Source organism: Juglans microcarpa x Juglans regia, chromosome 8D, assembly GCF_004785595.1.
Source record: "Juglans microcarpa x Juglans regia isolate MS1-56 chromosome 8D, Jm3101_v1.0, whole genome shotgun sequence".
Taxonomy (NCBI): Eukaryota; Viridiplantae; Streptophyta; class Magnoliopsida; order Fagales; family Juglandaceae; genus Juglans; species Juglans microcarpa x Juglans regia.
In genome coordinates, this window is record NC_054608.1 from 9,787,787 (window position 1) to 9,802,923 (window position 15,137).

At 31.5% G+C, this 15,137-nt stretch overlaps 1 protein-coding gene across 1 annotated transcript; it reads left to right on the forward strand.

Annotated features, from left to right (window-relative positions):
- Positions 1–10,650: 10,650 nt before the first annotated feature.
- On the forward strand, positions 10,651–11,848 carry LOC121243650 (myb-related protein 305-like). The gene has a single exon (XM_041141774.1). It carries the CDS (start codon positions 10,711–10,713, stop codon positions 11,701–11,703), a length of 993 nt encoding a protein of 330 aa, XP_040997708.1. The 5' UTR covers positions 10,651–10,710; the 3' UTR covers positions 11,704–11,848.
- The last annotated feature ends 3,289 nt before the right edge of the window (positions 11,849–15,137 follow it).

Here is a 15,137-nt window from a genome sequence, read left to right on the forward strand (position 1 = left end):
TGAATGATGCTAGACTTTGCTTGATCTTGTGCATATTGTGGTGATGCTAGACTTTGCTTGAATGATTTTTAGTTCTATTAATTTGCTATGTAACAGGTTTTATCACTTTATATGCTACTTTGCAATCAGGTTTGCTTGAAATGATTGTGATTTGGTGCATGTTAGTGTTTTGAAAAATAGTGTTGAAAATTATCAGATTATCATTGTGAATGTAGGGTACTCTATACTTATATAAAAAAAAAAAAAAAAATGTGAATGTAGGGTCCTTATATTAAAAAGCTCATATGTTATTATTATTGTCAATGTTGTGTTTTTTGAAACTTAAAGTTAGCAATCATTGCAAATGCCAGCCTATTTAGGTTCAGCTTCTAATTTTCTTTATTTCTTGTTGTAATTTTTATTTGTTCACATAGGTTCAACTTTAAAAGGCTTTTGAATTTGCTTTCTCATGTTTCTAAGTCTATATTTTGAATTATGTCTCTAATATGCATGCTTTCTTTTTTTCTTTTTGTAAATTCTGGTTTGAGATCTAGCATTGTTTAAGATAGTAATATAATGTATGGTTTGTAATTGCATTGTGTACGATGGTAATATAATGTAAGATATTTAATAGTTTTGTATTTTCCGTTTTAATATTGATACAATGCATAATCATGTATATGCCTTTATGCCCTAACTTTAATTTATAACCCAAATAAAGAGAACTTTATTGTAAAAACCATTGGTGATGAGCCATATATTTGAAGCAAGCTTGCAAGTGACTGATACATCAATGATGATTAAGCAAGCTTACTGGTTTCTTCCTTGTTGATATCTTCTTGATATTTTTCACGTGTGAGAGTTGTTTTGCCCTTTTTTCTTGTTGGGTGATTATTTTTTTAAATGATTTTTTTTTTTTTTTAACAATGTAGCCATTTATTCTATATGCAAGAGAAAACTATTTGCGAAGGTAAAAACAAGATAAATTAGTTCAACCTACTGCTTGATGATTATTTGTGTTGCGTTTGAATCTTGTCTTTTGGGATTGACTTTGTTGGAAGAAATAATTGGGGTTTATAAAACTTATTGTCTTGCCTATTGTAAGGCCACTGTCATGAATTTTTATTGCCTTATGAAATATTCTTTGGCCAGGAGCAAGTACTGCCAATGGGTCATAAGTTGATCTTCTCTTTACAAAAACTTCCCACGTTAGGCCAAAGTAGGCATGCCACTCTTCCTGTATAGTGTAATGGGGCAGATATTGCTTGACCCCTAGATGGGTTGTGTCATAGAATTCTAGAAATTTTTTGTTTTGAGTTAAAATATATATGTAATTTTTGGTAGGAAAAGTGTTGGTGATATAGCTAGACTGAGACATGTAGTTTTCAATTTCCTGCATAGTTAAACAAAAACATGTCAGTGTTAGTAGGAGAAAGGGAGATTGCTCAATATTTCTTGCTTTTGGGTTCTCATTAAGAATTTTTCTTGTAAACATGTTAGCACAATTTTAGTTATTTGGTTCCCTAATTTTCCGTTTTTACCATTTTTTCTCTCTACGGGTGATTAGGGTGTTCTATTTGGCCGCACGAGTTGGCCTTCACGTCAGGCTGCATGGCAGCAACTGACAGTGGCACAGGTCAGCCTTCCTTTGCCGGCCTGGTGGCTATTGTCCCGCAGCCCATTCTCGAGATGCTGCTGGCGGCCCGGCCTCCGAAGATGGTTGATGGTGAGATGGTTTATTTTCAGTTCTCTAAGGAAGAAATCGCACGTCCTGCAGAACCATTCCGTTACTCAGTTGTTCTCAAATTCTTGAAGCAGTGTCCTTCATTGGACGTCGTTCGTACCTTCATTCACAGCTGCTGGGGTCTCTCAGCCATGCCGGTGGTTTCTTCCATGCGGCATCCTCGTAATGTTTTTGTGCATATGGCTAATGAAGTCAATTTTACTAAAGCTTTGTCATGGGATGTTTTTGAAATCAATGGAATTTTTTAACATGCTTTTCGCTGGACATTGAAATTTAATGAGGATGAAGAGCCCTCTAGGGTACCAGTATGGATTTCTCTTCTGGGTCTTCCTCTAAATTATTATCATGAAGCTTTTTTGAATATTCTTATGGCTCCTATTGGAACGTTCATACGTCGTGATAATCCAACTCGTTGCGCTACGAGAACAGACGATGCAAGATTGTGTGTAGAAGTTGATGCTGTGAAGATACCGCTGACTCACTTCTGGATTGGGGCACTAGGTTTGCCTTCTAATAGGAAGCAAGTGATTGTCTATGAAACGCTCCTTGCCTATTGTTGCAAGTTTAGAACGCAAGGTCATAACTCGCAGACGTGTAGAGCAGAAAAAAACTAAGAAGAATGGGAATATTTGGTATGGAAGAAAGGGCAAAAACTGACTGAAGAGGTTGCAGAACCTGTTGCAGAAGCTATGACGCACCCGTCTAACCCTACAGATGATCCTCCTTCTGATACCGTGGGTGGCATTCTGGTAATCCCTGGGAAAGAAGACAATACGTTGATTGTTATGGAGCCTATGGCAGAATTTGTGCCGCACCCATCTGACTCTGCAGATGATCCTCCGTCTGATCCCGTGGGTGGTATTTTGGTAATCCATGAGAAAGAAGACAATTCGGTGTTTGGTATGGAGCCATCGGTGATGCCATTTGATCCTGTTGGTGATACTCAGTTATTTTCATAAATAGAGGTCGATATGGAAACTGAATCGGAACCAACCTTCCCAATGTGTGCCGTGACTTTTACGGATGTTGTACTGGGGAAAACTTCAATGGCTTGTTATGACAAACAAAATGTGGACCCAATTGTTGTCCATGTGGTTATGGCCAGTGAGGGGGTGGAACTATTTGTGGTGCAGATTAAGGAGTTCGGGTAAGAGGAACTTGCTGATGCTCCAGTTGCGGAGCCATTCATTCTAGAGACTATTTTTTCGAAACTGGAACCAGACTTACAACCTAAGGTCTTCCCGCAGGATAAAGAATATCTTACGGAGTCTGAAGCCAATGAATGTAAGAATAAGTATAAGAAAAAGATGTTTGTTAAAGTGAGAAGTTTTTCTAAGGTTCATGCCCGATTTTCAAACCCCTCTCAATGATTTCGATTTTTGTATGGAATATTAGGGGGTTGGGACCTCTAAAGGTAGATTAAAGCAGTTGATTGGGAAGTTGAAGCTAAAAGTTGTTGCTATTTTAGGACATTTTCAAAATCTTGAGGGTGCTAGTAGATTGGCACGAGCTCTGAGATTTGATAAGTTTATTTCTAATGAGGTTGGATGAGGGAAAATTTGGATTTTTTAGGATAGTACTATTGAGATGAACTTGGTTCGGATGGGCATGCAATTTATTTCATATGAGATGAGATGTTTTATTGAGAGTTGAATAAAATATTGTTAGAATATAATTTTTTAATATAATTTTTATTTTAAGATTTGAAAAAGTTGAATTTTGTATTATATTTTGTGTGGAAGTTTGAAAAAGTTATAACGATAAGATAAGATGATTTTGTGTATCCAAACCAGGCCTACATGCAAAATTATCCAAATTAATAAGCTAGAGAGATCTCTTTATGATTTGGAGATGTTTGAAAACATGTTTCATCTCTTTTCATATCATCTTATTCAAAATCTAATCATTACAACTTTTTTAAATTTTTAAATAATAAATAATTCAAATCTTAAAACAAAAATAATATTAAAATATTATATTCTAACAATATTTTAGTTTTATAATATTTTTTATTCAATTTTTTCTCTCATTTTTCAAAACTCCGAAAATACTTAATTCAAAATATTTTATTACTATTTATAAATCTCATTTATAAAAATTTCACCTCATTTCATTTTCCAAACATTCCTAAATGGAAAAATCTAATCGTAAGAAATTATGCGCACTAATACGCGCACTCATTCAATATGATTGGTCAGAAAGTAAATTTTATTGAAAATAATATTAATTTGAATTTAGAATATGAAAATAACAATATTAATATACAGATTGATACGTAAAACTTATTTATACATAACAAAATTCTTCCTAAATCGCTTTTGTTTTGAGAAGGGGCTAGAGTCTCTTGGGCACATATCCAAACAAGCAAGATCCTTCTATATATTAATCCCAGGAGAAGTCCAAAACTATTCATCTTGTGGTTGGGCTTCTTCTAGACTTCTACTATTGGACATAATAGCATTCCGGACTCTCTCTCTCTCCTTGTCCTTTTGCAGAGCAATTTCAATTTGCACGCATTTCATGCGGAATTGGACTTTGGCAGATAGGGAGAAGTGAGGCTATCCCTGGTTCATGCAGGTGCACACACATTCATGGAAAAGAGGGTAGCATCCTGACAAGCTTTTCCTATCAGGTTATTAATTCTGATTCTTCTTTTCCCATCTCCGTAACAGCAAATGGATGCAGTAGATCTTTGAGAAATATTACTATATGCCTCATTCTTACCGTTTTGTTTGATCGTTAGATAATTTTTTTATTTAATAATTAAAAAAATAATTTTAAATATATTGATATATTTTTTTATTTTTTAAAAATATTTAAATATATTATAAAAATATAAAAAAATAATAATACTGGACGATACGTCCAGTCCAATAATAATAGTGAAGTGGCATAATAACCCCGCTCTAAATCTTTTTAGGCTTCAAGGTCTAAAATAAAAAGAAGTACATACATGAAATTAATTCTATAATATTTATTGAGTACGTTATAGAAATTTTCTTGATAATTATAAATGTTGTAAGACTCATATTATGTGTTTATTTTTTTTCTATTTTAAATTTTAGAGTTCGATGATCTGAATCAGTAAAAATCTATTGAAATCGGACTACAGCTATTCTATTTAGGTACCGTTTAAATAGTAAGTTAAGATAAGATGAGTTTAGATGAAAGTTAAAAGTTGAATAAAATATTATTAGAATATTATTTTTTTAATATTATTATTATTATTTTAAAATTTGAAACAATTAAATTGTTTATTATATTTTGTATGGAAATTTGAAAAAATTATAATGATAAAATGAAATAAGATAAAACACATCTTGTAACTAAACCAAGCCTTATTCTTAATAAAAAGAAGAGAAATAATAGTTGTGAGTGTGCCGTGTAATCATTTTAAAAAAAATAATAAATAAAAAATTTATATAAAAAGAAAATTAATTTTTTAATAAAATGAAGAAGGGTGGGTTAAAACAATGTGCATAAATTTGCCTCGGGTCCTCGACAAAAACAACAAAACAGTGTTAGTGATGCTGTAAATTGTAATCCTTGATTAATTCCGGTCTATGGGCTACACAAGGTGGAGGTGGGGTAGCTTTTCTTTTCCTTTTTGCGTCTCTTTCTTTCTTGTGTACCAATAAAGCTTTTACCATCTTGCTTTTCTTTCTGTTTTTTTTTGTCTTTTTTTTTTTTAAAAAAAATGAATTTTCTTTTATGAAAGTGTTAGATTTATATAAAGATTCTATAAAAATAAATTTTTAAATTAATGTGATGTGATGTGATGTGATGTAAAATATTAAATTGATTTTATAATAAATACAATTTTATAATCTGACGTTTCATATCAAATCTATCAATTTATAAGTTCACTTTTATAAAATTTCTGAATAGATCAAACATTTCTGGTAATTATTGAATGTAAGTTATATTTTGTTCAAATACGAAATTTTCTCTCAACATAAAAAAAAAAAAAAAAAAAAAAAAACAACCATCAAAATGGAATTTCTTTCTTGACAGGTGTTAATTGTAAATTAAAAAAATAGCTCGAGGTATCAATTAGTTTTTTGTTTTTAATAGTTTAAGATGCAATTTGAAAAGTTGGTAAAAAATGAAATCTCTTAAAAGAGAATTTCTATAGGGCTTGAAATTTGGAGACATTTTTGGGATAACTAATGGTATTGTTATTCATTATTTTAATATCTTTCTTGAAGATAATTGAATTTATTCAATATTCAAAATAAGTATATTAATATTTGAAGGAGAAATACATAAATAGATAAAAAGAAATCTAAAAATAAGGCCATAAAAAATAAATCCAGTATTAAAAATAACCTCACAAATTAACATGTTTTGATATGATAAGTTAGATTCTAAGACTTCTTTTTATTATAAAATAAATTTGGTCAAGATGCCCTAGTTTATTATTTTGTTTTTGTTCTGTTACAAAACAAGATCATATAGATTGGATCAATCTCTTTCATAATCAAGCTGTTTTAGACTATTGAGTAAAAGAGAAGCAACAGTTGATTACAAATGAAAGGCGAAGAAGGAACAAAACAAACAATAGAATCAATAAAATAAAAATAAAAAATAATATTTATAATTAAAAAATACATAAATATTATATAATCTCTTTAAAAAATTAAATAAGTACGAGATTTAAAAAAAAAAATCGTTTAGCAATACTACCGAGTGTGAGCAGAACGACAAGGACAAACCACCCTTTCCCACGCGGTTTTGGTTTTGTCATTGATATTGGAATTGGGCACGAGGGCTTCTGTCAGTCTGTGGACCAAACCGACCGGCAAATGGGTTGGAAGGGAACTTCTTGTGTTTTAAGCAAATTTCGAAGGGCTGCTATAAAGTCTTTCGTTTGTTTTGACCGATCAGAATAAATGAGATGAGATGGGATGAATTTAGATTAAAATTAAGAGTTAAATAAAATATTATTATAATATATTTTTTTAATATTATTTTTATTTTTAAATTTAAAAAAATTAAATTACTTATTATATTTTATGCGAGAATTTGATAAAGTTGTAATGATTAGATAAAATAAAATAAGTTGAGAGGAATTATAAAAACAAACGAGATTAATTCTCATTACATTTTAATGGTGTGGATTAATATATTTGGTGTTAAAAGTTATTAAAATTAGATGATGATTATTTATTTTATTATAAAATTTATAGATAACTACACTTCACACCATTAAACGATCGATCGTGACAATCAAAACTATATGCTATGCTTTTGGACTACGAAAATTTGGCAAGTGTCGCCCTCCTATTGCTTACTGGCTTGAATTGAACGAAAGTATGATGTGCCAGTTTCGTGTCCCTATACACTGATTTTGATAATTTAAGATGCAAAGTTGAAAGATTTCCAATAAAGGGTACTTTTTCATAACATTTAAATATTTATTTTCTTAATGTTTATTACGATATTTAAAGAATCTAAGCATGGAAGATATCTAATAATCTAGAGGATAATAATAAGAAAAATTTTACTCATTATTCTTACATTACGCATTACGCATAATTTTTTATTTTTTTTAAACTAAATATGTGGTATATGAATGATAAATAGAATAACTCAATTAATTTAGAAAGAATAAAATAAAATAAAATAAAAATTTAAAAATAAGTATAGTGTGTAATATGTGGGATGTTAACTAGCAAAACTCTCTTAATAATCTTAGTTAATAATCTCAATTGGACGGTTTTTATAAGTATATAGTTGTATAAATCTAACATCCAAATTATTGGAGATACCATACTGAGAAGCCAATCACTTAAGTCCTGTTTGGATATAGAAATGATTTCATCTCATCTCATCATTATATGTTTTTCAAATTTAGATAAAATATAATAAACAATTCAATTTTTTTTAAATCTCAAAATACTAATAATATTCTAATAATATTTTATTCAACTAAAACTATTTTATCAAATTTTATCTCACTATCTAAATGAGACATTAGAGATTTTCACTTGAAATATTATTTTTGATTAAAATAAATTGAAATGATAAAATTGAAAAAGGAAGAAAAGTTTTTAAAAGAAAAGAAAAAGGAAAACAAATCAACTGACAAAAAAAAAAAAAAAGACCTTTCAATATCAATTATAAATTACAAGGTCCCACAGTGCAACCGCTTGCGGAGAATTATTTGTGTCCGAACAACTGAGGAAGGCTTCGTCCTTTTTTTTCCCTTGCAGTCCAGTCCAAGTCCACTGGGTTTTGAAAACCCTTGCGAGCAAGTCGGTGACTTACAATTTGGTGCCAGCTGTAATATCAACTGCCCAACTGCCTCTCCCTAAACTTACCTCCTCCTCCAATTTTCCATTCATATGCGACGTGGCTGGCTACGATGCAATCATGACACCTCTCCCCGTTCAGATTGTCCAAACTCAATCCCCTCTCTTGTATACAGCGCGTAGTCTCACGCTCCAATACATCCTTCCCTTTTTTTTTTTTTTTTTGGTTGGAATAATTCCTCCATCCTTTAATTTGTCTCTTAGCATTTTTAAAATCAAAATTTTCAATTTAATATTGATTTAAATTATTAATTAATTTTTGTCCAAAATTTTTAATATTGATTTAAAAATTTACAACGAGACTTATTATAATTTAAAAAAAAAATAAAACAACAATAATTTTTTAGCACTACTTTCCACATCATCAGTGTGCTGGATATATAAAAAATAAGACTTATAGATAAATTTTTAGGTGGCTAATTATTCTGTTTGAAATGCTTACTAGATGAGAGTATAAAAGATCGAATGTTGCTTAACAACGAACTTCTTTGTTAAATGAAGGATATTCTCATTAATGAAGTTATTTCTTTTTAACATTTTGTTTGAGAAATTATTATTGCTTTTTGAAAAATTCCACATAACTTAATTAAAGAAGATTTATATGCCTTTAAAACCAAGTTCAAGTTGTTGTGAAAATTATGCAAGAAAAGTAAAAGCAAAATAGGAAATCAATCACACGACAAACATATTTACGTAATTCGATAATGTGCCTATATTTACAGAGTTGCAAATAATTTTATTATCTTGAAGAATACTATTCAGAACAAAAATAAATACTATTCAGAACTGTCATATAGTTCACAATAAATATATATATAAAGTTATACAGCATAAATCTTAATTTCACTGAGTTATTCACTCGAGCGAAGTATTGAACGAACTCTCTGTTTGAAGTTCACTTGATCAATTTGCCAAGTGAGCCTGCTTGAGCAACCTATCACGTGGAATTTTCTTTCTAGTTACTTTTGAGTCACAAACAAGATAAAAAAATTTTGGTCGTGTTTGCTTTGTCTTGGGTCTCATTGAAAATTCACCAAAAAATATATCAAATTTTTATTGGATCGAATCATCAAATTGACCTACTACAAGAATAAACAACACTCCAGAAATCCAACACAAGTTAGTATGGAAATGGTAGGATGGAGCTATAATTGTAGGAAAAAAACAGCATGTGAATTTTATTTCATTAAAGAAATAATATTGAGGTAAAAAAAGGAGTAGGCAACCCTATTGTTTAGAACTTCTTTTTATACTCTCCATTATTCTTACAATTCTCTCTTATCTATTTTCTCACATATTTCTTTATTTACCTAAAATCAAATTCGCATACTATATCTTTAAGTTTTAAAAAAGTTATAATGTTAAGATCCGGCCCTAATATATACAAGATCACTTGTTTTTAATTTATTTAAATAATAAATATTTGACCAATATTACATTTTTTAAATATTTCATCCATATATATATTATAGTTTTGGAAATATTTGTTTTTTCAAATTTGAATAATTATTAATATAATTTTCAGGTTAGTAATACTAAATACAATTTTATAATATGAAAATCTTGCATATATATATATTTTTAAAAGTTATTATTAAAAAATATATTTTTCTATTTTTTTTAATTAAAATAAATGAGAGTTGTACGATTTTGACAACTTGGTTGGGAAGAGTTGATGGAAACAGTGTCACGCTCCGGGGGGAGGGGTGTGGGAGAGTACCGAGTGAGCATTCTTTAGAAAACACCAAAAAAGTCAAAGGGATTCAAACTCAAATCACGTGAGATTCTTACAGGCTGTTAGTGGGCCCATCCGACGTGGAAGACGTTGAAGTCATCTTCAAACTAGTTATTTTAAAAGAAGTGGCTGCCTCTCTGTGTTCCCTTTGGTTGTGGTCTTTGCGACGGTTGATTTTGGCCGTTGATTGGAGCGAGCGAGCGGCTCTGGATTAGGACTTACAGCTAATGAGGTTGGCAAAGTAGTCAAAAAGCATGCGGTCCCACATGCCGTTTTTTGTTTAAATAATAATAATAATTATTAAAATATAATAATATATATATATATATATATATATATATATAACGTTGGTTATGTGTTCGTGTTAACAGCTCTGGCTTTCCTGTCATGTTTTAAACGCTCCTGATAAGCACTCCCCATATGTGACGGTACGATAATTGTTTTTATTCATTAAACTTTTCTTTCTGTTTCCCCGCTTTTCCATTTTTAACCCTCAGTAGTGTACTATTATATTCACAAAAACAAAAAAATTATATAAATTGACGTAATTTTATCTGATTTGTTAGATTTATTTTATAATAAAAATAATTTTATAATCTGAAAAATCACATTAAATTATATTAATTTAAAAAATTATTTTTGTATAATCACTAAAATATTTTTCATTTTAGAAATGTGATTATCATGTTAGAAGAGAAAAAAAGCATGGTAGCCATTCAACTTGGTAAAAGACCAAATGGATCCGTACCGAAGATTTGCGTTCATGTACTGATAATATCAATGGAGGGGTAAAACCGTCAAATGAGATAGTAGTCCAGACAAGGCAGAATCAGACCGCGACAAAACTTGCTCGCCGAAAGAAAGAATAATCCTTAAAAATAAAGGTAATAAAAATAATGAAAAATTGAAATGATGATGAGGGAGGAGGGGATGCGTAGATGGTTAGAATCCCCTACCCACTTTACAAAAGCCAGTTTCCTAGAAGTATCCCACCTCTAAGAAGACCTCCATTGGCGCCCATCAAGTGCATGCACCTCTCTCTCTCTCACTCAAACGCTCTGTCTTCGCGTCAGTGCCTGTATATAAAATCCCAAACACTTCGCTCTCTTCATTCTGTCCACGCCCCTCAGCTTCTTCTAAGAACTTCACTCTCATTAGCTAAATCTCTCCTCCTCCTCCTGCTGTTTGTGTTTCTGGTTGTGGTGTTTTGTTTTCTCCGAGTTTCTTTCATGGAAAGAATTAATAGGTGTTCTTCTAATTCTTCCACTTCCTCCGACTCTTCCTCTTCAGATTCTTCTTTATCCAGTAAGAGACACAGAGATTGTAATAAACCAGATAGGATCAAAGGTCCTTGGAGCGCCGAAGAGGACCGGGTTTTGACTCGCCTTGTCGAGCGTTATGGCCCCAGAAACTGGTCCCTCATTAGCCGTTACATTAAGGGTCGGTCGGGGAAGTCGTGCCGGCTCAGGTGGTGCAATCAGCTGAGCCCCAGCGTGGAGCACCGGCCATTCTCTGCGGCCGAGGACGAGACCATCTTGGCCGCGCATGCCCGGTACGGGAACAGGTGGGCCACCATTGCCCGCTTACTCCCGGGTCGGACCGATAATGCCGTGAAGAACCACTGGAACTCCACGCTGAAGAGGCGGGTCAGGGGTGGGCAAGACATGGACAGTAATGGCGGCGGCGGCGGTCACGACGGGTGTGCCTCCGGATCCGTGCAGTGCATGGGATTGGAGGAGGACGACGACCCGTTGACCGCGTTGACTCTAGCGCCGCCGGGGATTGGCAGTGGTAGAGGTGAATTTTCGGCGACGGAACGACGGACGGAGAGTATGCCGGCGGGGTTTTGGGATTTTATGAGGGATGTGATTGCGAGGGAAGTAAGAGATTACGTGAGCTCTACCATGTCCGAAAACTCGGGTTTTCACTGAACCACAGATGTCTTAGCAGATCGGGTATCGGGTCGACTTATACTAGCTTGTGGGTGGTTGGTTGGATTTATTTTTGCTGTTTAAGTTGATAATATAATTTTAAAATTTTCCAGAAGGAAAAAAGCTCTAAAAACAAAGCATTTTAGGCTTCGTTTGTAAATACAACTCATTTCAACTTATCATTACAATTTTTTCAAATTTCAATATAAAATATAATAAATAATTCAACTTTTTCAAATTTCAAAACAATAATAATAATAATAAATAATATTCTAATAATATTTTATCAACTCAACTCAACTCACTTCAACATCCAAACGCACTCTTAATGACTAAGCTAGGACTTGTTTGGATTCTCAAAACATTTATACTCATCTCATCATTATAATTTTTTTGAATTTTTAAATAAAATATAATTAATTTTTTAATTTTTTTCAAATTTTAAAACAAAAATAATATTAAAAAAATAATATTTTATTTAATTTTTAATTTTCATCTCAACTCATATAATCGTAACTCACTATCTAAATCTTATGTTGAGATAAAAAAAACTCAGCATTTAACAAAATTATTATTATTAGGAAAATGATAGATATCCTGCTGGTAACTCCCGCTCTCAATTTGTTTTAATTTGTTTTTTACTTAATGATTAAATATACATTTTTTAATAATATTATGATTTTTTTATTTTTTTTAAAATATTTAAAAATATTAAAATATATATATATGAAAAAAAAAAAAGCAATCCTAAGATTAGCGGTAACAGGAGTTGGGAGCGGTGGCTGAAGAGCCACTCTTATTATTATTATGTCTTGATGCGATAATTATACTGGCTTTGAGCTTTGAATTTGATCATGACCAAAATGACACCTCCCAGCCTGTTTCGGGTCATTTATATAGAGATTGAAATGTTGGTATTGAAACAGAGCTTGATGAATTTGCATCTGGATAAACCACCTGCTATTAATTAGGCTCATATGACTGGAATTCTTACAAGAAATGTGCATGCAGATCCTGTTTGTGACACACGTCTAGGATTATATATATATATATATATATATTAGATGTGACTAATATATAACCCATTAAACTTAAAAATACCAAATGTTCATCTTATATTTACATATTGCATAAGCATTTATATGGTTAAAAAGATCTCTTCAGACAACGTTTGATCCAAACTCCTCTTTAGATGATGATGATGTACGTAGAATCATTCCAAAAGATAAACTCAATTTGTAACAAGAGAATGAATACAAAAGGCTCATTTATTTTAAAAAGACTAGTCAAGATTACTGTTGAGGACGTGTTTTACTACTACGTACTCTCGATCTCTTACAACCAAAGAGTAAGAGGGCTTGGGGGGTTGAAGAGGGTGTCTTCGATGCCTAAATTAGTAATAATATGAATAACCTATGAATCACTTTTCTAGAAAGTTTCATTATCGTATTTGGATCCTTTAAATAGACAGCTTGAGTTCACCTAAATTAACTACCTTACCCACTATTTGAAATCTGAATATCAGTTCCTTTGAACCATCCACTTGTTTTGAATAAGTGAATATCCTAATGGTTCTGGAATAAGTGGATGATCGTTCCCCTTAACGACTGACCTGAATCCTATTGGGTCAGGGAGTGTTTAGGCCATGAGTGACTTGTTGGGCTCCCGTGGCCCAGGCCTAGGATGGCACCCTGTGAGTCCTTATATATGGTGGTATTAAAATCCTTCTAATTACCTCACGAAGTCTCATTATATATAGTGTGATATGATTTTGATATTAACTGTCTTTTAGCCATCTCGGTTAACTTAATTTGTGCCCCTCTAATTACAATGGGAGCGCCTTAAAATCATTATAAAGGCTTGAGTTTTTCCCTTCTAAATAATGTGGGGTCGCATTCGCCTCATTCTTAAAAATAACTTGGGGGTACTATTACAATCTCCTTTAATTTCTTGACGTATCAATTGGTCATTCAATCATATAAAAGTATGACTCAAGTCCCATAATTTTATCTGAGTTTTGACTTTGATACTATTTGTTAAAATTCAAGAAAAGTTAAAATCACTTATGGGCTTATATTCTAAAAATACTAATCAATGTTAGAATTAAGACCTTATGAAATCATTATCAAAACCTTAAATTCACGATTCATATTAATGCGAGGTCTTATTCACCAATATCACCATCATCCCATCCACGGCTATTGTACAATTTGCTGCAAAAAATTTAATCTCTATCACACTCGGATTTGTTATCTAAGCTTGTTTTAGTCTATCACTATAAATAGGGGTGTAAATTCAAACCGAAAAATCGGAAAACCGGTCCGGACCGGACCCGTTTTACCGGTTTTGAACCGGTCCGGTCCAGAACCGGTTTTTAAAATCTAAAAACCGGCCGGTTCCGGTTCTAGGATTTTTTGGACCGGACCGGACCGGTTGATTAAAAAAATAAAAAATAATATTTTTATATATAAGTTTTATACAAAATATTTTTTATATATTAAATATTAATATATATAAGTTTTATATATAATGTATAATTATAAATTTTTATGTGAAATTTTTATATATAATATATATAATTATATATATTCATATATGAAGTAATTTCTTGTTATAATTTATAAATTATTACATAAAATGTTAATATTAAATCACTAAAAGTTTATAACTAATACTAATATATAACTTATAACTATACCAATAGTCTAATATTAATACTATTATATAGTCTAATATATTAATAAAAGTATAAAACAATTGTTTTTAAATCAATTTTTTTTTATAAACAAATTTTTAATAACAAATTGTGAAACTTACATTTTAAAAAAATCAGAAAATCGGACCGGACCGGACCGGAAACTGGTAAAACCGGAAGTACCTGTTTAGGAGGATAACTGGTGCGTAATCGGTTTTAAAAAATACAAAACCGATACATACCGGTTTGGTCCTAAATTTTATCCAAAACCGGACCGAACCGGACCGGTTACACCCCTAACTATAAAATACAAATGTACATCTTTCCTTTGTTCGAGGTTGAGATATTATATATTTACCAAACATATTTTGGTAATTCCATATATACACTACCATTAATTGGTAATTCATGCTACATTAATTACGGTTATAGACAATGAAAACTACTAAACTAATTTATTATGATCCCTTGTATCGAAAAACAAATAAATAAAGAGCAAATAAAAGGAAAAAAAAAAAAGGAAAAAAAAACACCATGAATTAAATGGGATTCCACTTGGGTAGAAAAAAAGAGAGTCCAACATTCCTTTTTCAAGGTGTGATTATGGCATTTCACATAATGGTGTCTCACCACACAAGAATTCTACTTATTGAATTACAAAATGTCAATAATCTAGAGAAATTTAAACTAAAACCACTCATTCATATTATTCCATGCATACAAGTCGGGCCGACTCCAA